Source organism: Triticum aestivum, chromosome 1D (genome assembly GCF_018294505.1).
Source record: "Triticum aestivum cultivar Chinese Spring chromosome 1D, IWGSC CS RefSeq v2.1, whole genome shotgun sequence".
NCBI classification, from domain to species: domain Eukaryota; kingdom Viridiplantae; phylum Streptophyta; class Magnoliopsida; order Poales; family Poaceae; genus Triticum; species Triticum aestivum.
Window position 1 is genome coordinate 292,027,719 of NC_057796.1, and position 21,034 is coordinate 292,048,752.

The window sequence follows — 21,034 nt, forward strand, 5'->3', positions numbered from 1 at the left end:
CCGATGGATAAAGGATAGATGTTTCGTTATCAGTATTTATTAGTATGTCGACAATACCATGTCATCTTCTTTCTGCCTACTGATGACTCGCTCAACGACGTAAGCACAGAACACGGTCAAAGCCAAAAGAAGATCGGGATTGTACAACCCATGCACTGTCCCACCGTGCCACCTCATTCAACCGGCGCGCCGTGCTGGACCAAGGCCCCGCTTCCGATAGACGACCACTGCGCTAGGTCCATACACCGGCCGCCCCGTCCTGCCCCCTCGCTCCTGTGTTCCGCCACGGACCAGCTCCATGTCCACGTGTTCTCATCCGCCTACCCTGCATCGGCTCACCGCCCGGTCACCCTGACCACCCACCCGCGGAACACGAAGCCGGAGGAGAGGCTCGCCTCGAACCTTCTTTCTCCTTCACCCGGCCTCCACGCAACGCGAACGAAACCGAAGTCCCAAATCAATCCATTTCATTTCGGTTTCGAATCCCCTGGGGACGAGCTCGCGTCGCCTTCCCCCTCCGCCCGCCCCGTCGCCATCCGCCCCCTTCGAATCTGCAGGCGGCGCCGCCTGGCCTCGTTGTCGCCACGGGAGGCGCGCGGGATGGGGCGGTTGTTTGCGGTGGACGCCGCGGCGGCCTCGTCGGCCGCGGCCGCAGCGGCGCTGAACGGCGCGGTGGACTGGTGGAAAGACGTGAACGACTCGCCGATGTGGCAGGACCGCATCTTCCACGCCCTCGCCGTGCTCTACGGCATCGTCTCCGTCGTCGCGCTTGTAAGTCTGCCCTCCCGCCTGACCCGAAACACCTTCCGATCTGTCACGCCCTCGCCCGGATTCTGTGATTACGTGAGCCCGTGCCCTCGATTGCGCGGGTTGGCTTGATCCGTGCGTGCTTGATTTCAAAATTGGGGATTCGGCAACGAATCGTGAGGCGGGGTCATGAATTGTTGTAAATCAAGGTTTGAATTTGTGGACCTCGATATCTGTTGTAGGTCCAATTGATCAGAATCGAGTGCAGGGTGCCCGAGTACGGGTGGACGACGCAGAAGGTGTTCCATTTCCTTAACTTCATCGTGAATGGCGGTGGGTCACACATTTGCGCTGTTTCATTGGTTCGCCTTGCTTGCGTTTGGTTGCTTGATCCTTCTAGTTGTGTTTGCAGTGCGGGCTATCGTGTTTGTGCTGCGGCGAAACGTGCAGCTGATACAACCAGAGGTTTGTGCCTGATTTGATGAATATATTGGTGTTTCAGTTGATTGGGGGTAATGGTTTAAGCAATGTGGCATCACAGATACTTCAACATGTGGTTCTTGACATGCCTGGGCTTGCGTTCTTCACTACATACGCGCTTTTGGTGCTATTCTGGGCCGAGATTTACTATCAGGTGGTAGACCGGCTTGCGCTTCATAGTTTCTTGTGGTGTTCCCTCACCGTCGTTGCATCTGTTAATTTGTGAAGTTGTTTGCTAGGCACGTGCGATGTCGACTGATGGGCTGAGGCCAACTTTCTATTGGATCAATGGGGTGGTGTATGCAATTCAGGTAACTTAGTCCATGAAATTTCTCATTACACTATAACGTATATGACTTGATTCAGTTAAGCTCATGTGTGAAACTTTGCTCTGATGTCTGCCTGGAAAGATAAATGATGCAAAGATTATGTTATGATGGCATGTAGGGGTGAATATCTGTACATTAACCACGTCTTAGTACCTGTGAGCCTGTGATGCTTCCAAATTGCTTTAGATGCCTAGGAGTGGGACCCATGTAGCTACGACCAATCAAATTAGCCTTGTATCTGTTTTGTTGCTATGACCATAAGCGATAATTATACATATTTAATGTATTCCTTTTTTGCAAGATAATATATTCTGTTCTGTTTTGAAAGTGCATATGATGGCTGGGCTCCAGGGAGCTTGTTATTTTTTTCAGCCAAAATACATTTTCAAAATCTAAAAAAAATAAATCTGAAAAAAAGTATACACATAAGCATATCTGTGTAGTATATACGTACAAAATTTCATGAACATACATGTTAATATGTGATGTACACAAAAAGACAATTACAGAGATTAAAATGGCCTTTTCTTTGTTGTATTTGGGCCAGTTTTTTGTCTTTTTGTGTAGCCTGCAAATAATTGTATTATTTAATGTAAGTTTACAGATACATAGAGAACATGTATATGTATTTATAGAAAAAAAAGTTTTTTCTGAAACTTCTAAATATATCTTGATTTTTTTTTCTTGAAAAACAGGCTCCCTAGAGCCCGTTGTATAAAATGCTGCACTTGTTTTGTTTGCTTTTGATTGCCTATATGCTCTATAGAAATCAAATAATGGTACCCAGTATCCTGAAATATCAAGTACAAGCTATAGTTGATTCTTTGATGTCTTGATTGCACCGAGATGTCTAATGTGTCCTTTTGTTTAGAGAACCGACATCGAAACAACCTCCTTAACTAGTATCACTCAGTAAGGAAATATGATCATGCTCTATGTTGCATTTGTGACTGTTCAATTGACACATGCAAATTAGGAAGATTTTGCAGTATGCACACCCATGAGATGCTCTAATACGCATGAATTTCAAATTTCAGATAATTCTGTGGTTGGTTTTGTGGTGGAAACCAGTTCGAGTTATGGTCATATTGTCCAAGATGTTCTTTGCAGGTAAAATACTTGCTTCATTTGCTCTCTGTGTGTGTGAATGCGGGGGCGGGTGAGCATGTGTTTCAATTCAATGTAAATTGCAGTGTCCATGGATGCATCTGTCTTGACATTTTTTGCAGTGCTAGTTTTCAGCTACTACAGTATTATCTAAGTCGAGAAACTGTGAAGCACATTATTGGATAATCTACTGTGGGGTGTTGACACCTTGATCTTTTCAGCTAATTATGCTATGACTTTTCAGGCGTATCACTGTTTGCAGCTTTTGGGTTCCTTCTGTATGGTGGGAGGTAATGCTTTTAATAAACTGCAGCTTTCTGCAATGCTAGACTGGACATATTCAGTACTGAAGAATCTAGACCTGTTCTTTCCACTCTGTATCATCTATGCTTGCACCACCATGATACTACTACAGCTACCTGTATAATTTCATTAGTCGCATGGTGAACTGGATTGATTTACCAGTAAAAATCTGGACAACTCTTTCCAACCGATAACAACCATTGTGCTTGCATTACCAGGATATGTCATATATGTGCTCTGTGCCATACTAGGGCGCAGAAAGTACAATAAGAGATGGAATGTATGCACTATGGCTAGCAGTAACATTTTATGGACTGATACAGTATTCGATACTATCTATTGCTGCAGGCTATTCCTCATGTTGCAACGTTTTCCCGTAGAATCAAAAGGACGACGGAAGAAATTGCAGGAGGTATACTTCGTGTTCCATTAGTCTTACTTTTGGAGGCTTGTCTATACTAGTCCTAGTCTTGGAGGAGTGTCTATACTAGTCTTACTTTTGGAGGCTTGTTTATATTAGTCATAGTTTAGGAGGCTTGTATGGTAATGACTTATCCCCTGTTGCAGGTTGGCTATGTCACTACCATCTGTTTTACTTGTTTCTTGATCAGATGTGTCATGGTAAGTGCTTGTAAATCCCTCACAAAAAGTGCTTGCAGTTACTTTGATCTACGCTATTCTACCACCAACTTAGGTTGGTGAGTTAGAGGAATCTACTAACTTCAGCATGTAATTTCCAGATGTGTCTCAATGCATTTGATAAAGCGGCTGACCTTGATGTTCTGAGCCATCCGATTCTGAATTTCTTTTATTACCTGGTATGCCTCCATTTAGTTATGTTGTCTCATTTTTACAATGTCGAGCATCATCTTATGCAATTTGACTTGAATCGTGATGTGTATTTTGCTATGATAAACCAGTATTGAGACATTGAGATAATACTGATAATCACCACTATAAGTACATACAATTATAAAAATGTAGTCTATGGCACATACCAAGACATCCCAATACTTTTAGCAGTGTTGAGCCTAATGTTAATTTCATGTGCTATGTGTTGCCAGATTTCAGGGTTTCTTGAATGCAAATAGCTTTATGAGTAGACAGACAAGTTGTACGTATCGAGGTTAGTTAGGTTTGTCTTCAGATGACATAGGTGATAGATGCACGGTCCACCTCGCTCACATGCTTGCATTGAGGGAAGAATGAGGAATTCCATCATTAACTTCCGGTATCAAGAACATGGATATGCATGCCAATGTAATCTAAGTGTTAGAAACGGACAACAATAACAACAACAACAAAGCCCGGTCCCAAACAAGTTGGGGTTGGCTAGAGTTGAAACCCATAAGATCTCGAAACCAGCTCATGGTTCTGTCACATGGATAGCTAACCTCCACGCACCCCTGTCCATGGCATGGCTAGTTCTCTGGTGATATTTCAGTCCTTCAGATCTATCTTAACGGACTCTTCCCATGTAAAGTTTATTGTACCCCAACCTCTCTTGACATTATGAGTGCGCTTTAACCATCCGCTATGCACTGGCGGTTCTGGAGGTCTGCGTTGTATATGCCCGAACCATCTCAGATGATGCTGGACAAGCTTCTCTTCAATCGGTGCTACCCCAACTCTATTACATATATGATATATCCTCATTCTGGACCCGATCCTTTCTTGTGTGGCCACATATAAGTCTCAACATGCTCATCTCTGCTACACCTAACTGTTGGACATGTCGCCTTTCAGTTGGCCAACATTCAGCGCCATACAACATCATAGCTTTTATGGTATTCTCTTGTCATAGAGGACGTCAGAAGCTTAGCACCACTTCATCCATCCAGCTTTGATTCGATGGCTCACATCTTCATTGATATCACAATCCTTTTGTGGCATTGATCCCAGATATCGAAAGGTGTGCTCCTGGGGTATCACCTGCCCACCAAGGCTAACTTCCCCCTCCTCCTGCCTAGTAATACTGAAACCGCACCTCATGTACTCTATTTTAGTTCCACTAAGACTAAAACCTTCCAATTCCAAAGTCTATCTCCGCCAATCTAACTTTCTATTAACCACCGTCCGATTATTGGCGACTAGCACCACATCACCTGCAAAGAGCACACACCATGGGATATCTCCTTGTATATTCCTTGTGACCTCATCCATCACCAAAGCAAAAAGATAAGCGCTCAAAGCTGACCCTTGGTGCAGTCCTATTTTAATTGGAAAATTGTCAGTGTCGCCATCACTTGTCACAACATTATCTTACATATCCTTGATGAGGGTAATGTACTTTGTTGGGACTTTGTGTTTCTCCAAGGTCCATCACATGACATTCCGCAGTATCTTGTAGTAGGCCTTCTCCAAGTCAATGAACACCATATGCAGGTCCTTCTTTTGCTCCCTATATCTCCCCATAAGTTGTTGTACCAAGAAAATGGCTTCCATGGTCGACCTCCCAGGCATGAAACCAAACTGATTTTTTGTCACGCTTGTCATTCTTCTTAAGTGGTGCTCAATGACTCTCTCCCATAGCTTCATTGTATGGCTCATCAGCTTAATTCCACGGTAATTACTAATTAGTACCCTCTGTGTTCACAAATATAAGACGTTCTAACTTTTTTCCGAATTGGATGTATATACACATTTTAGTGTGTTTGTTCACTCATTTCAGTCCGTATGTAGTCTATATTGAAATATCCAAAACATCTTATATTTGTGAATGGGGGGAGTACAACTTTGAACACCCCCCTTGTTCTTGAAGATTGGTACTAATGTATTCTGCCTCCATTCTTCGGGCATCTTGTTTCCCTGAAATATGAGGTGGAAAAGCTTAATTAGCCATACTATTGCTATATCTCCGAGACCTCTCCACACCTCAATGGGGATACAATCAGGGCCCATCGCCTTGCCTCTTTTCATCCTTTTTAGAGCCTCCCTGACCTTAGGCTCCTGGATTCGTCGCACAAAACACACAAAAACGCTCAATGGTAGAGTTCTCATTCTCTCCATCGAACAGCTTGTCGAAGTACTCTCACCGTCTATGCTTGATTTCCTCATCCTTCACTAAAGTCGATCTGCTCCATCCTTGATGCATTTGACTTGGTTGATATCCCTCGTTTTCCTCCCTGAGATCTTGGCCATCTTATAGATGTCCCTTTCACCTTCCTTCGTGTTTAAACGCTGGCAGACGTCCTTGTATGCCTGACCCCTTGCTTCACTCACAGCTCACTTTGTGGTCTTCCTTGCCACCTTGTACTTCTCTATGTTGTATGCACTCCTATCCAATTATAGATGTCTGAAACAGTCTTCTTCTTAATAGCCTTCTGGACATCATCGTATCACCACCAGGTATATCCGAGCTTCCATCACTTCATTCTAGCGACTTTGGCGTGCTTGGACACGAATCCGAAAGCAGGAAGTTAAATGAAAAGTATCACTCAGGCCCCAGGGCGCATGTGGAGAGAGCAAGTCAGTTAAAAGGGATAATCGGGGCATCGACTTATACTTTGAAATAGAAAACGCAAAAGTTAAATCTTCTTGCAGTGCTTCAGGGATATCATTTGCGCAGCTTTAGTTGTCTCTTGATTATTTTAGTGATATATACATAGGCATGCTTTGTAGCTGTTCCTTAAGAGTAACTGAATTACTTTGTGGTTGCTGACCGGATTCACCAAATTGGCTTTGCAGCTGGTCGAGATCGTACCTTCAGCTATGGTTCTGTTTATACTAAGGAAACTGCCCCCAAAACGTGGGATCACGCAGTACCATCCTATCCATTAGAGCAGAGCAGCCCTGGTACCAGGCTGGTACAGACAAATGCTTCTTACAGAATTGGTAAATACAGGAGAGGCAATGTGAAGATCACCGCACTTGCACTGAAGCTTGCCCAGGTTTTAAATGAGGAAGCCTTTAGGATTTCAGGTTGCTATTGCTTGTAAAAGAGATTTGCAATGTAGTTCAAAAAAAGAAGAGATTTGCAATGTCATGCTGTTTACAGGTCTAGAAAAATGCAAGTTATATAATGTATGTATACCTTTGTTCTTCTCAGTACTTTCCACCTTGTAGTCTGCACCGCGCCACAGCAATCACGGCTGGAACCGCATATTTGATTTTTGACCCACCTTGCCATTTCACCTTTCCGAGTGAGTTCGTATTTCAGCAATCAGTGGATCCTCCGTCCGTTTTTCCAACGGCAGGAGAACCCCTTAAAACAAACGTTGCAGGTCTGGGTATGTCCAGGAGCCCGAGTAAATTGCAGCAGTCCCTCACTTTGGTCTAAGAATCTTGGAATTAGTGGTCCGAAAACTCTTCATTTTGGTGCACTCGTAATCCCAGCCGTGAAGTGGCCACGTCTAACCATTTCCTCATGTACCGTCTTCCGTCCATGGACGATGACGCCTCTGGATGGGGTGTGTTTTACTCCCTCTGTTTAAAAAAGCTTGTCTTTAAATGGATGTATGTGCTAGATACATCCATTTGAGGGACAAGCTTTTTCAGACAGGAGTACTGTTTTCCTTTTTCCTTTTTGGACATGCATTTTTTTGCCTGTTTGTATCGTGCTTGTCCATCTTGCCGGTGCATCGGCAGTGTTCAGCGGTGCGTCAGGCATAGTCTAGCTAGGTGACTTCCGTTGTCACGGTTTTAGCTTGGTTTCCTTTTAATGGAGGTTCTCATGTTTAGTTCTTGTATGTACTTTCTATGCTAGTGATAATGATATGCTCACAGTCACATGCATAGTTATCGTTTGTTATACTTGTAAGATTCATGGTCATCGCTATGCTATGCTCATTCACATCGAGTAGCCTAAATAAATTATTGTTGTTGATGTTAATATTCATATGTTATATGATCTTGTTGCCCATCCATGTTTATGTTGATATCATGCTTATATGCATTGTCATTTCATCATGGCTTAGCTCATCACCATTCAAGTTAAACCGAACTTGAACAAATTTGTTGGCTGAGTCATAGTGCCATCGAATCGAGCTGATCAGTGTAGCTACACTTGCCTTAAGGGGGGGGGGGGGGGGGTCGGATTCAGGGTTCCGCAGATCCTTGAGAGGTTCGAACTCTGGGGTGCGTACGAAGAACACTCTCTTCCCAGTCTGCCCGCTAAACGATCGCATGGCCTAACTTGACGAACCCAAAGAACAAGAGACACGGGGGTTTATCCAGGTTCGGGCCACCTTGTGGTGTAATACCCTACTCCAGCTTTGTGGTGGATTGCCTCGAGGGGCTGAGGATGAACTAGTACATAGGTGGAACATCCTCAGGAGGTGAGGTGTTCTTGGGCTCGATGAGCTGGTGAGGTGGTCGGGGTGGAAATGGATCCGATCCCCGATCTGGTGGTGGCTAAGTCCTATTTATAGTGGCCTTGGTCCTTTTTCCAAATGTAGGCGAGAAGGGATCCCACAACGGTCAAATTTAAAGAGAGACAACTAGTACAAGCTATCCTGACAAAAGTAGTCTCCGCCTGCCAAAGGCTCTGGTTGTGATGCTGCAGTGGGCTCTGCGATGACCTCCGTCCTGCCGTCCTGGCGGTCTTGGTCTCGTTGCACCGGAATGGAAACCTTTGCGTGATTCCTCGGGACTCCGCGCCTGCGCATGTCTCCTTAGCATCAAAGAGGAAACTGGTACACTGCACCAGCTGGCGCCCGCCTGGCCTTGGTCGTCATGTCTCACGTCATGTGAACCTCGCGAGGTGCACCTTGCTTTGATATCTCCGCTCCTCGGGAGCCAGCCTAGTGAGGCTGCCCCCGGGAGGTCTTGGTGTCGTCCGCCTCGCGAGGCTTGGCCCCTCGTGAGGGTCTTGAGTTGTTGCTGCTGAGGTTGGGCCGTACCGGGCCGTTGATGGGGCCACGCCACGGGCCGCAGGCAGGCAAGTCTGGGCACCCCCGTTCCTAGGACGCCGACAGTAGCCCTCGGGCCCAAGGCGCTCTCGAACTTGGCTTCGAGGCGAAGCCAAAGGGCAAGTGTGGAGCGCCGCGGGCCCCAACCGCCCGCGGCCTCGGCCGACGCGTGGTGATTGATGGAATGCGGGCGCCTCCACTTCCCCACGCTGCCTCGGCAACCGTTCGACTTGACGAGACTCTGCTGCAGCAGAGAAAAACCATCATTATGTGCGATCGTGGAGGCCAGCGGTTGGCCTCCTTCCGGCTATAAATGAGGAGAGGGGCAGAGCCCCCTCGTTCATCTCTGTCTTCTCGCCGCCCACTCCTTCTTCCTCCTCCTCGCCTCGCCGTCTTGCCGCAGCTCCCATGGCGCCAACGAAGAGGTTCTCGGCCGCAAAGAAGGGGAAGGCTCGCCAGGAGGGGCCCGGCTCGCCGCCACCCAAGAGGGGGCGGGGCCGCCCCTGCAAGCACGCCGCAACTCCTGCTGTGGCTCCTCGGGGGCGCGGGCGTACTCCTTCGGGGACCGGCGTCGTCCTCAGCGGCCGCAGCAGTGCTTCCTCTCGCGGCGGGGCAGCCCTTGCGCCAAGGGGAGGCGCGCCATGGTCGCTCGGCCTCCTCGGCCGCGCTTCCATTCGGCGGAGGTGCTCCCAGAGTTCGTCATGTGGTCGGAGAGGCCGGCCGGCACCTGGCTCCAGCTCCCACGCTCCTTTGCCGGCGAGCTACCGGCCACGGGTCTCGACGGATTCTGGTTGCAAGCCGACGACTGCTGCAGCAAGGCCTCGTGGGCCGCTGTGGAGGTTTTCGCCGCGGGCAACGCGGTCCTGGACCGCGGCTGGCAGACGTTCGCCCGCGCGCGCGGCTCTAGCAGGAGGTGCACCCTCCACTTCAAGTATGACGGCGCCGCGACCCTCTACGTGAGGGTGTTCGGGGAAGATGATCGCCGCGCAGGGTGCTGCCCCGAGGACAGCGGCGGCGACGATGAGCTTCGCCTTGACGATGGCCGCGACAACGCTGAGGGCGAGCTTGCCCTTGGGGACGGCCGCGGCTCGTGCAGCGGTGGCGGCTCCTCCTCCAGCGGGAGCACCAGCAGCGGCGGCTACGACTAGCCGCCACCTCGCCGGGCTCGCTTCGAGGACGGTGGCGGGTCGTCCCGTCGCCACGCTCCGGTGAAGCGCGAAGAAGGCTCGGGCTGAGTCCGGGAGGCCCTTGGAGCCAGGCCTCGTGCTGTTGCGGTCGCGCGGGCCGCTTTTGTTTAACCTTTCCTTTATTCCTGCATTTGAAAAGGTAGGGGGCCCTGCAGGGGCGTGTAATGAACCATGGTACTTATGCCACTATGCTATGTTTATTGTACTCATGTTATGCCATGGTGTTCGTGCTCCGCGTAGATTCATAAAGCTGCAAGTTTTGTTAGAAAATCTGTCGCGCGCCTTGTTCTTCCTCGAGCGAGCCCTCAGGCATGGGCCAATCGTGTCTTGATGCACTGCGTCGCGGTACCCGGAGGGCACGGACTTAAGAGGGTGCGCAAATCCTGGGCTCATCCGAGGGCGCCTCGCGAAGATCAAGGAAGCCGAAGCTTTGGTGCAACAGGGCTTTGGCGAGGTGTGTTCGTGGCGTGGGCTAGCCCAGCGCACGCACACACTTGCCCAGCCCCCGCGCGAGGCGCACGAGGGAGAGCGACAGGCAACTGCTGTTCTCTCTGCCGCAAGGCGAAGAAGCAAGCGAAGTAAAGGGAGAAAACCCAACTAAACACTTAGAAATGCCAGAGCTCCAGATTCCACTAAAAGGTTGCAAACCAGCTACAAAAAGCAAATGAACAGCCGCGTCTGGCACCTAGTCTAGTCTTCTCACCAGCGCGGAGCTACGTGCTGCCACTAGGACGTGGGAGGGAGCCCCCAAGGCCGGAGGGCGGCACTCTGAAGACTCGGGGGCGTGTACAGCCCCATTCATTATTACGTGAGTGTCATGAGCGGAGACCTTCACAGGCACTGGGCCCTGCTTCATGGGTAGAACTTCTGGAGGTGCTGGATGTTCCAGGCGTTCGGGATGGGGATCCCGTCTTGTGTCTCCAGGCGCGCGGCGCCAGGCCTGGAGACACGGGCGACCCTAAACGGGCCCTCCCATATGGGTGAAAGCTTATGCAGCCCTTCCCTGGAAAGCACCCGCCGTAGGACGAGATCACCCACCTCGAGCGTCCTGGAGCGGACGCTGCGACAGTGGTACCGCCGCAGCGCCTGCTGGTACCTTGCCGCTCGGAGCGAGGCTTGACGGCGGCGTTCCTCCCCCAGCACGAGATCCACCCCCCACGTGGCGTCCTGGCGTGCCTCGTCAAACGCCAAGACCCGCGCGGAGCGATGCCTGACCTCATGTGGGAGAACCGCTTCAGCTCCGTAGACGAGGAAGAATGGAGTTTCGCCGGTCGGCTTGGTCGCGGTGGTGCGGATGGACCATAGCATGGACTGGAGCTCGTCCAGCCAGCCCCTGCCGCAGGCTTCGAACTTCTTCTTGAAAGTCCTTGCTTTGAGACCCCTCAGGACCTCTGTGTTTGCGCACTCGGCTTGTCCGTTGCTCCTGGGGTGTGCCACCGAGGCGTAGCATATTTGCATTCCAAGGTTAGCACAATATGTTTTGAAAAGGTTGCTGGTGAACTGCGAGCCGTTGTCGGTGATGATGCGATTAGGGAATCCGAACCGGCTCACGAGGCCCTTGATGAACTTGACCGCCGAGCCGGCCGGGATGGTACGGACTGGCTCCACCTCCGCCCACTTGGTGAATTTGTCGATGGCGACGTAGAGGTAGCGGTAGCCCCCGGGCGCTCGAGGGAACGGTCCCAAGATGTCCAGCCCCCGGACCGCAAACGACCACGAGAGTGGGATAGTCTGGAGGCCCTGAGCAGGCTAGTGGATTTGCTTGGCATGGAACTGGCAGGCTTCACATGATCTCACCAGCTCGGTTGCGTCGTTGAGTGCCGTGGGCCAGTAGAATCCGCTGCGGAACGCCTTTCCCACCAAGGTGCACGATGACGAGTGACGCCCGCAATCCCCTCCATGTATGTCGGCTAACAGCTCGCACCCCTGCTCCCTGGAGATGCGTCGCAAGGAAACATCGTTCGATCGTTTTCGGTATAGCTCACCGTCCTGAATGCAGTAGGCTGTGGCCTGCCGAGCCACGCGCTCCGCGTCTTCCTCCTTCTCCGGCAGGGTTCCCTGCAGCAGGTATGCCTTGAATTCTTCGGTCCAGCACCCCTCCCGAGGCTTGAATGCGAGGAGCAGATGAGCTCCTGAGGTCGGGCCGCAGGCGGGGGCTCTCGAGGTTGGTGGCCGGGGGAGCTCCTCCTGAGGCGGTGCCGGCTCCGCAGCTGGAGGGGCTGCTGAAGGCTTGAAGAGCCGTTCCTCGAAGACACCGGGCTCCTGGGGCAGGCGCCTGGACGCCCTCTTGGCGATATCGACGGCTTCCTTGTTCGTGCCGCGGGGCACATGCTGCAGCTCCAGGCCCAATAATTGCTTCTCCATTTTGCGTACCTCCACGAGGTATGCCTCCTTATGCTCGTCCTTCGGCTCGTATACTTTGTTGGAGAAGTTGACGAGGAGCTGGGAGTCGCCCCTGATGGTGAGGCGCTTCACTCCCAAGGCTGCCGCAGCCTTGAGACCGGCTATCAAGCCTTCGTACTCTGCGATGTTGTTGGAGATCTTCTCGCCTCGCTGGAAGCAGAGCTGCACGACGTAGTAGAGCTTGTCCTCGGTGGGCGAGATGAGCACGGCTCCAGCCCCCGCGCCCTGACGTGCGAAGGCGCCGTCAAAGTGCATGACCCAACCATCTGGCGCTTCGCTTCCTGGCGGGAGGGACCGGCCCTCGCCTGCTTCGGGCCCCGGAGCGTCAGTCCGCTCCGCCATGAAATCGGCGAGCGCGACACCCTTGATGACCGTGGTGGTGCTGAGCTCCAGCTGGAATGCCTGCAATTCGATGTTCCACTCGGCGACCCTCCCCGCAACATTGGGGCTCCGGAGCAGCCTCTCCAGCGGGTAAGCTGAGACGACCTTAATGGGGTGGCCTTGGAAGTAGCGGTGCAGCTTGCGCGAGGCAACGAGGGGCGCGAGCAGAAGCTTCTGCAGCATGGGGTAGCGTGCCCGCGCGTCACGCAGTATGGTGCTGACGAAGTACACCGGGTGCTCGACGAGGGTGGAAGCGTTGGTGGAGTCCGAGGCCTCCTGAGACTGGGACGCCTCCTGAGGCCGGGGACCTCAGGAGCTCGGTCGCCTGTTGGGGCGATTGCAGCCTCAGGAGCGCCGTGTTGTGGAGCCTGGTCATCCGCTGGCACCGCCGTGGCTTCAGGGCTGTCGTCTTCGCGCTGCGTCATCTCGACCGGACGCGTGGAGTCGTGTGGCAGGTCCCTGGCCTGGCGCCCCTCCCGGACGGCCACCAGCACTGCGCTGGCTGAGTGAGGCGTGGCGGCCAGGTAAAGCACCAGGGGCTCGAGGGGACGCGGCGCCACCATCACTGGTGGGCTGGTGAGGTATCTCTTGAGGCCTTGAAACGCCGCGTCGGCCTCCGGAGTCCACTCGACCGGACCCTTCTTTTTCATCAGCTTGAAGAACGGGAGGGAGCGCTCCCCCAGCTTGGAGATAAAGCGCCCCAGTGAAGTCACGCAGCCCGCAAGCTTTTGCATTTCCTTGAGAGTCCGCGGCGGGCTCATCTCTTCTATCGCCTTGACCTTCTCCGGGTTCGCCTCGATTCCCCTGTGCGACACAAGGAAACCCAACAACTTACCGGAGGGGACGCCGAACACGCAATTCTCTGGGTTGAGCCGCAGGTCCACCTTGCACATGCTGGCGAAAGTTTCCTCCAGATCATGGATGAGGGACCTCGCCTCCCGAGATTTCACCACGATGTCGTCGACGTAGGCCTCAGTGTTCCTCCCGAGCTGCCGGCCCAGAGCGATGTGCATCAGCCACTGGAAGGTCGCCCCAGCGTTACGTAGTCCGAACGGCATGCAGGTGTAGCAGTACACCCCACACGGGGTTAAGAAGGCCGTCTTCTCAATGTCCTGTACCGCCATCTTGATCTGGTGGTAGCCCGAGAAGGCATTTAGTAAACACAGCAGGTCGCACTCGGCGGTGGAGTCGACGATCTGATCAATGCGCGGAAGCGGGAACGGGTCTTGAGGGCAGGCCTTGTTGAGGTTGGTGAAGTCGATGCACATGCGTTCCTTCCCGCCTTTCTTGGGCACGACGACCGGGTTCGCCAGCCACTCCGGGTACCGCACCTCATGGATGACTCCAGTTTCGTGCAGTTTGCGGGTCTCTTGGACGATGAAGGACTACTTCTCCGTGGACTGCCGTCGCACCTTCTGCTTCACCGCGCGCACGTTAGGGCACACCCTCAGGTGATGCTCGATAATTCCCCTCGGGACCCCAACTAGCTGCTTGGGCTCCCAGGCGAACACCTCCTTATTCGCGCGAGGAAGTTCACCAATGCCTCTTCTTGGTCCGGGGCGAGGTCGACGCCTATGGTGAAGGTGGCTCCTGATGCCCCGCCCTCGTCGACCGGTACCTGCTTCGTCTTAGCCCGATCCTGAGAGAACAACTGCTTCTTCTTAGCCGACGCAGCCCCCAGGCCTCGGGAGCTATTTCGTCAGTCGGGCGTGCTGCCACTGCGGCCCTGAAGGCAAGCTTAAGGGCCGTCAGGGCCTCCTTGGTGTCCCCGGCCACGGTGAGGACGCCGCTGCTCCCCGGCATCTTCATGAGGTTGTAGGCGGGATGAGTCGCCGCCATGAACTTGGCCAGGGCTGGGTAGCCGAGGATGCCGTTGTACGGGAGGCCGATGCGAGCGATGTCGAAGTCGATAAGCTCGGTGCGGTAGTTGTCGCGGGTGCCGAAGGTGACAGAGAGGCGGATCTGCCCTAGGGGGCTGGTGAAACCGTTGCCAACCCCGGAGAAGGGCTTGGTGGGGCGGAGCCGGCCGTGCGGCATGTGGAGCAAGCCGAAAGCTTCCACACAGAGCACGTTGAGGCCGGCCCCTCCGTCGATGGGGGTCTTGGTAACCGCCACGTTGCAGATGGTGGGCGTGCAGAGCATCGGGAGCGCGCCTGAGCCCGCGGTGGTCTCGGGATGGTCCCCTGAGTCGAAGGTGAGGTCGGCCTTGGGCGCCGCCCATCCCGGAGGAGCTCCCAGCTGCACATGGACGGCGCCCATTTGGCGGAAGAACTGCTTGATGTGGCCGTCCGAGGGCTGCAATGGCGAGGGGCGCCGGTGCTGCGAAGCGCGCGATGGAGAGATCACGCAGTTCCTCTCAGGAGGCCACAGAGGATCCTGGCTGGTTGAGCTGCCAGACGCGCGGCATGTCGGCGAGGGCCATGGGGAACCAGTTGGTCATGACCTTGTCGTCGCCTCCGGGTACCCGAATGGCCTCCTCGTACACCTGGAGGAAGGCTGCTGGATTAGCGAGGTGGCACCTACGGCTTGAACTTGTGCGGCCACCGCACCTGCTGCAAGGCGGGGGCAAAGGCCCGGAGCCCCACAGCACCTCTGTGCGCCCCCGTCGGCCCGGACGGAGGAGCGGCGCTCGCCTGAGAGTTGAACGGGGGAGCGAAGCGGGCGGAGAGGCGAAGCTTCGACGCACCCCCTACTTGGCGCGCCAAATGTCGGATTCAGGGTTCCGCAGACCCTTGAGAGGTTCGAACTCTGGGGTGCGTACGAAGAACACTCTCTTCCCAGTGTGCCCGCTAAACGATCCCACGTCCTAGCTCGACGAACCCAAAGAACAAGAGACACGGGGGTTTATCCTGGTTTGGGCCACCTTGTGGTGTAATACCCTACTCCAGCTTTGTGGTGGATTGCCTCGAGGGGCTGAGGATGAACTAGTACAGTGGTGGAACAGCCTCAGGAGGTGAGGTGTTCTTGGGCTCGATGAGCTGGTGAGGTGGTCAGGGTGGCAATGGATCCGATCCCCGATCTAGTGGTGGCTAAGTCCTATTTATAGTGGCTTTGGTCCTCTTCCCAAATGTAGGCGGGAAGGGATCCCACAACGGCCAAATTTGAAGGGAGACAACTAGTACAAGCTATCCTGACAAAAGTAGTCTTCGCCTGCCAAAGGCTCTGTTTGTGACGCTGCTGTGGGCTCCGCGATGACCTCCGTCCTGCCGTCCTGGCGGTCTTGGTCTCGTTGCACCGGAATGGAAACCTTTGCGTGATTCCTCGGGACTCCACGCCTGCGCTTGCCTCCTTAGCACCAAAGAGGAAACTTGTACACTGCGCCCGCTGGCGCCCGCCTGGCCTTGGTCGTCATGGCTCACGTCATGTGAACCTCGCGAGGTGCACCTTGCATTGATATCTCCGCTCCTCGGGAGCCAGCCTAGTGAGGCTGCCCCCTGGGAGGTCTTGGTGTCGTCCGCTTCGCGAGGCTTGGCCCCTCGCGAGGGTCTTGAGTTGTTGTTGCTGAGGCTGGGCCATTGATGGGGCCACGCCACGGGCCGCAGGCAGGCAAGTCTGGGCACCCCCGTTCCCAGGACGCCAACAGGGGGGCTAATTTGATCTATTGTCATGTCTCTCGCCAGTTCCTCCAATTAGAGAAGGTTATGTGCGCGTGCTACGCTGGCCCGGTAGGCGGCGATAACCTTGTGCGCCCGAGTTGTATGGATCCATTGTCCCCATTTGGGACTGTTTTGTTTTATTTTGCCACGACGGTGACCGACGACGTAGGTGGCGAATGTCACGCGGTGACATCGGGGCCACCCATGGCATAGCCCAAAGGGGAGTTTGTCGGAGTCGCCGGGAGAGTGTCATGCAATAGATTGGTTTTCTCGGAATGTAGTTGGTCCACCCGAATGGGAGCACGAGGCCATGAATTCAGTTGTGTGGGTACAGTGTACTAACCTCTGCGAAGTGTATAATCTATCGATAGCCGCGCCCTCGGTTATGGGCCCAGTTCGTAGTATGTCACACTATGGCTCAACAGTAATAATAACATGACTAATAAACAACCCCGGTTCGATGAGAAAAGAAGTTGGTTGATCTTTATGTGGTCATGAGATGATCCTGGTGGTATTGATGATAGTCATGATGGTTGATCATGCGATGATCACGGGTAAAGATCGAGCTCCTTGTGGTCATGTGATGATCACGATGGTATTGTTGATACCGAGCTTGGTTGATCCCAAGGTGATCGCCTGATGTTCCCGATGGTAGGTTGATATCTATGGTGGTTACGACGTAACCTCCGAAAAGAGTAAGTTGGTCTATGATATCTTAAGCATGGTAGTGCTAGCATCATCATGTTCATATCATGAGTAACATGTTCATGCCATGCTCATATCATATTGTTCTAGTTGTATCATGCTCATCATTGATTAACCTGTAAATGCCATGCTGTTGTATGTCTTGATTGCTTTGGTTGTTGTGAGTTTGCGAGTACATTTAAAGTACTCACCTGGCGTATCATGCCAGATTGCAAGTCATGTCGTGATTGCTTGCTTGTCGAGGATCCCGAGTTTGTGTGCTAGGATGCGTCCCAGCTAGAGTCCCTGCGGAGTGGAGTTCATTACCGTCGTCGTTGTTTCGCTGCTAGGAGTTATTTCGCTACTACGAGTTGTTCCGCTGCTAGCATGGAACTACTTGAGCAGGCATAGTGTCGCCGTGTTGACGATCCTTTGTAATATCAGAACCCTTGTACCCATATTCTTTGTAATAAAGAGCTGATTTGTTTTATAGCAAACAGTGTCGTATTCCAAAAGACTTAATCTCTGGGCTGGAATACGGAGTGTTTCAATTTCTCTGTGCCGGGTGCCATAGCTATGAGCCAAAGCCTCCCTTAGCCCCGATGGTGAACCACAGCCGATCATGATGCCCCCAAGGATTCGACGCTGAGAGGGAGCAACGCTGCATACTGCTCCACGCGTCTATGCTCCTCGGGAAGCGTGGCACCGTTGCACCCTTGGCACAACACTAAATGATAGTGCAGATGGCAGCTAACGTTTTAACCAACCAAGACGCAAGCCAGACCCACTCCTAGCACCTGCAGACAACATGAGAAAAATAAAAAGCATGGTGAACAAAAACAACAAAATCGAACTTAGACAAAAAGGCAACCAAACCTACCAGAGGAGTAGGGGGGAGGAACGACTAGAAGCAAACAACAAACTAACAAACCCAGATGGTTGCAAACATAAAAAGAGAGAAGAGGGACCGTGAGCAAAAACAACATATTGGTGACAAGCAATCAGGAAAACACACAAACCTTACCTGATGTGAGGAGCAAATGGACGAAGGCCAACAGAGAAAGGAAATGGAAGCAGCAGGCTCACCCACTTGTGAGGCTACTTCCACCCGTCAGTCTAGAACACGATGGAGGGTCAACGCGGAAGAACGGCCAAAACTGAAGAACTTGAACGCCCACAAGCACCAAGAGGAGACGAGAAAGACAACGAGCGAACACAGCAAAATAACGAATTGATAGGAAAAAGGAACCAACCTAGGAAAAAGATTGAAACGCCCATGAAGAACCCCTACGACAAACCTCTACTCGCATGAGCTAAGTACCATCCGCCCATTCCCTCATGGGGTAGACTTGATGGCCCGACTCCATCGCTCACACCCTGGGTCGGCTCGCACAAACAAAGCAGCCTAGCAATGCGCGGACATGTTGTGCCCGCTCGTAGCCAGGTCGCGCACATGCACGGGCCTGGCTCGGGCGAGCGACGTAGCCCGTCAGAAGCGAAGGGCGTAGACAGGCGCGACTGGACCAGCCCACATGGAATACCGCCGACAGGTGGGTAGAGCCACCCCTTCACGCGCGGACGAGCACGATCAAAGCCATCCCATGAAGGTGGCCCCACGCGCGCCTGCTGTCCCGCCGTCATGTACCGCCGAGGCTGGTTGCCTAGGGTGAGCAACATCCACGTAGATCAAACGTCGCGCGGGGTCCCCAATAGCCCCCACCCCGCGTTGGCACGCCTCCGCGAAACGAGCGACACAGAGGGAACTCTCGCCCACGAAGACCCTCAGGAAGTAGGCACTCTAGTACTCTAGCATCCTTTATAGAAGTAATATCACATCATCAAAATATACAGGCCAGCAAGTGCTTTAAAGCCAAAGCTACCACAAGATGTACATCCGTACCAACATCATCATGCACGCCACACCACCACCAGACCTTAGAACTAGTAGTAGAACTTGGCCGGCCAAGTCCTAAGCTAGAGGGTCCTAGCTACGCTTCCGTCCCAACGAATCCAAGACCCTATGCCTTGTTGTCCAGTGGGTGATTTGTTGGAAATATGCCCTAAAGGCAATAATAAAATGGTTATTATCATATTTCCCGTTCATGATAAATGTTTATTATTCATGCTATAATTGTATTGACCGGAAACTTAACTACATGTGTGAATACATAAACTACACCGTGTCCCTAGTAAGCCTCTACTAGACTAGCTCGTTGATCAAAGATGGTTAAGGTTTCCTAACCATGGACATGAGTTTTCATTTGATAACGGGATCACATCATTAGAAGAATGATGTGATGGACAGACCCAACCGTAAGCTTAGCATTAGATCATTTAGTTACTTGCTATAGCTTTCTTCATGTCAAGTATCAGTTTCTTAGACCATGAGATCATGCCACTCCCGGATACCGGAGGAATGCCTCGTGTGCTATCAAACGTCACTTCGTAACTGGGTGATCACAAAGGTGCTCTACAGGTATCTCCAAAGGTGTCCGTTAGGTTGCATGGATCGAGACTGGGATTTGTCGCTCTGTGCGATGGAGAGATATCTCTGGACCCTCTCGGTAATACAACATCATAACAAGCTTCATGTCACTAATGAGTTTAGTCACGAGATCTTGTATTACGGAACGAGTAAAGAGACTTGTCAGTATCGAGATTGAACTAGGTACGGAGATACCGACAATCGAATCTCGGACAAGTATCATATCGCCGGACAAAGGGAATTGCATACGGGATTGTCTGAATCCTTGACATCGTGGTTCAACCGATAAATATCTTCGTTGAATATGTAGGAACCAATATGGGCATCCAGGTTTCGCTATTGGTTATTGATCGGGGAGGAGTCTCGGTCATGTCTGCATGATTCTCGAACCCGTGGGGTTGCACGCTTAACGTTCAGTAGTGCTAGAGTAGTATTGAGATATTAATATATAATGGAAAATCAGAAGGTTGTTCGGAGTCCCAGATGGGATCCGGGACGTCACGAGGAGCTCCGGAATGGATCAGAGGTAAAGATTTATATATGGAAAGTTGTTGTCGGGGTTCCGGGAAAAGTCCAAATTTTTCGGTATTGTACCGGGAAGCCACCGGAAGGTTCTAGAGGGTTCCGGAGGGGTCCGGAAGTCCTCGGAGGGTTCCACCACATCCCATACAGTAGCATGGGCTGTAGGGGGGCGCCCTGGCCTTAATGGGTCAGGGGCACCAGCCCCTACAAGGTCCATGCGCATGGGGAGGGGAAACCCTAAGGGGGAGGGCCTCTACTTGGCTTGGAGGGCACTCCTCCCCCCTTGGCCGCCGCCCCTGCCTTGGGAGGGGGGCTAGGGCTGCCACGCCCCTCCCTCACCCCTATATATAGTGGGGAGGCGCAGGGGGCAGCGAACCCTTCTGTGCTTGCCCCGTCTCCCTCCCGTTACTTCTCTTCCAAGTTCCGTCAACGCTTGGCAGAGCCCTGCCGGAGTTCCGCTGCCACCACCACCACCACGCCGTCGTGTTGGTTCAGATCTCATCTACCTCCTCTCCCTCCCTTGCTGGATCAAGAAGGAGAGGACACCGCCGAGCCGTACATGTGTTAAACTCGGAGGTGCCGCACGTACGGTACTTGGATCGGATTGGATCGCGACGCGAGTACGACTAAGCCAACCACGATCTCGAGATTGTTAACGCTTTCGGTCTACAAGGGTATGTAGAAACCACTCCCCTCTCGTTGCTATACATCTCCTAGATTAGATCTTGGGTGTTCGTAGGATTTTTTTATCTTCATGCTTCGTTCCCCATCAGTGGCATCATGAGCTAGGTCTATGCGTAGATCTTTATGCACGAGTAGAACACAAACAAGTTGTGGGCGTTGATGTTCAGATTGCTTACTTGCCTTGTCTTATTTGGATTCGGCGGTATTGTGGGATGAAGCGGCTCGGGCCAGCCTTACTTGTTCACACACAAGAGACCGGTTCCACTGACCGACATGC

The 21,034-nt window shown here is 52.5% G+C and overlaps 1 protein-coding gene across 1 annotated transcript; it reads left to right on the plus strand.

The window, feature by feature from the left end:
* The first annotated feature begins 336 nt into the window (after positions 1–336).
* Positions 337–7,099, plus strand: LOC123181533 (tobamovirus multiplication protein 3). Its single transcript, XM_044593814.1, has 11 exons — positions 337–771; positions 990–1,080; positions 1,160–1,212; positions 1,289–1,381; positions 1,467–1,538; positions 2,594–2,666; positions 2,908–2,953; positions 3,315–3,378; positions 3,534–3,587; positions 3,707–3,784; positions 6,654–7,099. Exons 1-11 carry the CDS (start codon positions 601–603, stop codon positions 6,744–6,746), a joined length of 888 nt encoding a protein of 295 aa, XP_044449749.1. The 5' UTR covers positions 337–600; the 3' UTR covers positions 6,747–7,099.
* Positions 7,100–21,034: the final 13,935 nt, after the last annotated feature.

Excerpts from the sequence above, each read along its gene's own strand:
- LOC123181533 (XM_044593814.1), top strand. The coding sequence starts at position 601 with ATGGGGCGGTTGTTTGCGGTGGACGCCGCGGCGGCCTCGTCGGCCGCG. Across the intron at positions 1,213-1,288 it reads TGCAGCTGATACAACCAGAG|ATACTTCAACATGTGGTTCT; the intron begins GTTTGTGCCTGA and ends GTGGCATCACAG. Across the intron at positions 1,382-1,466 it reads GGGCCGAGATTTACTATCAG|GCACGTGCGATGTCGACTGA; the intron begins GTGGTAGACCGG and ends GTTGTTTGCTAG.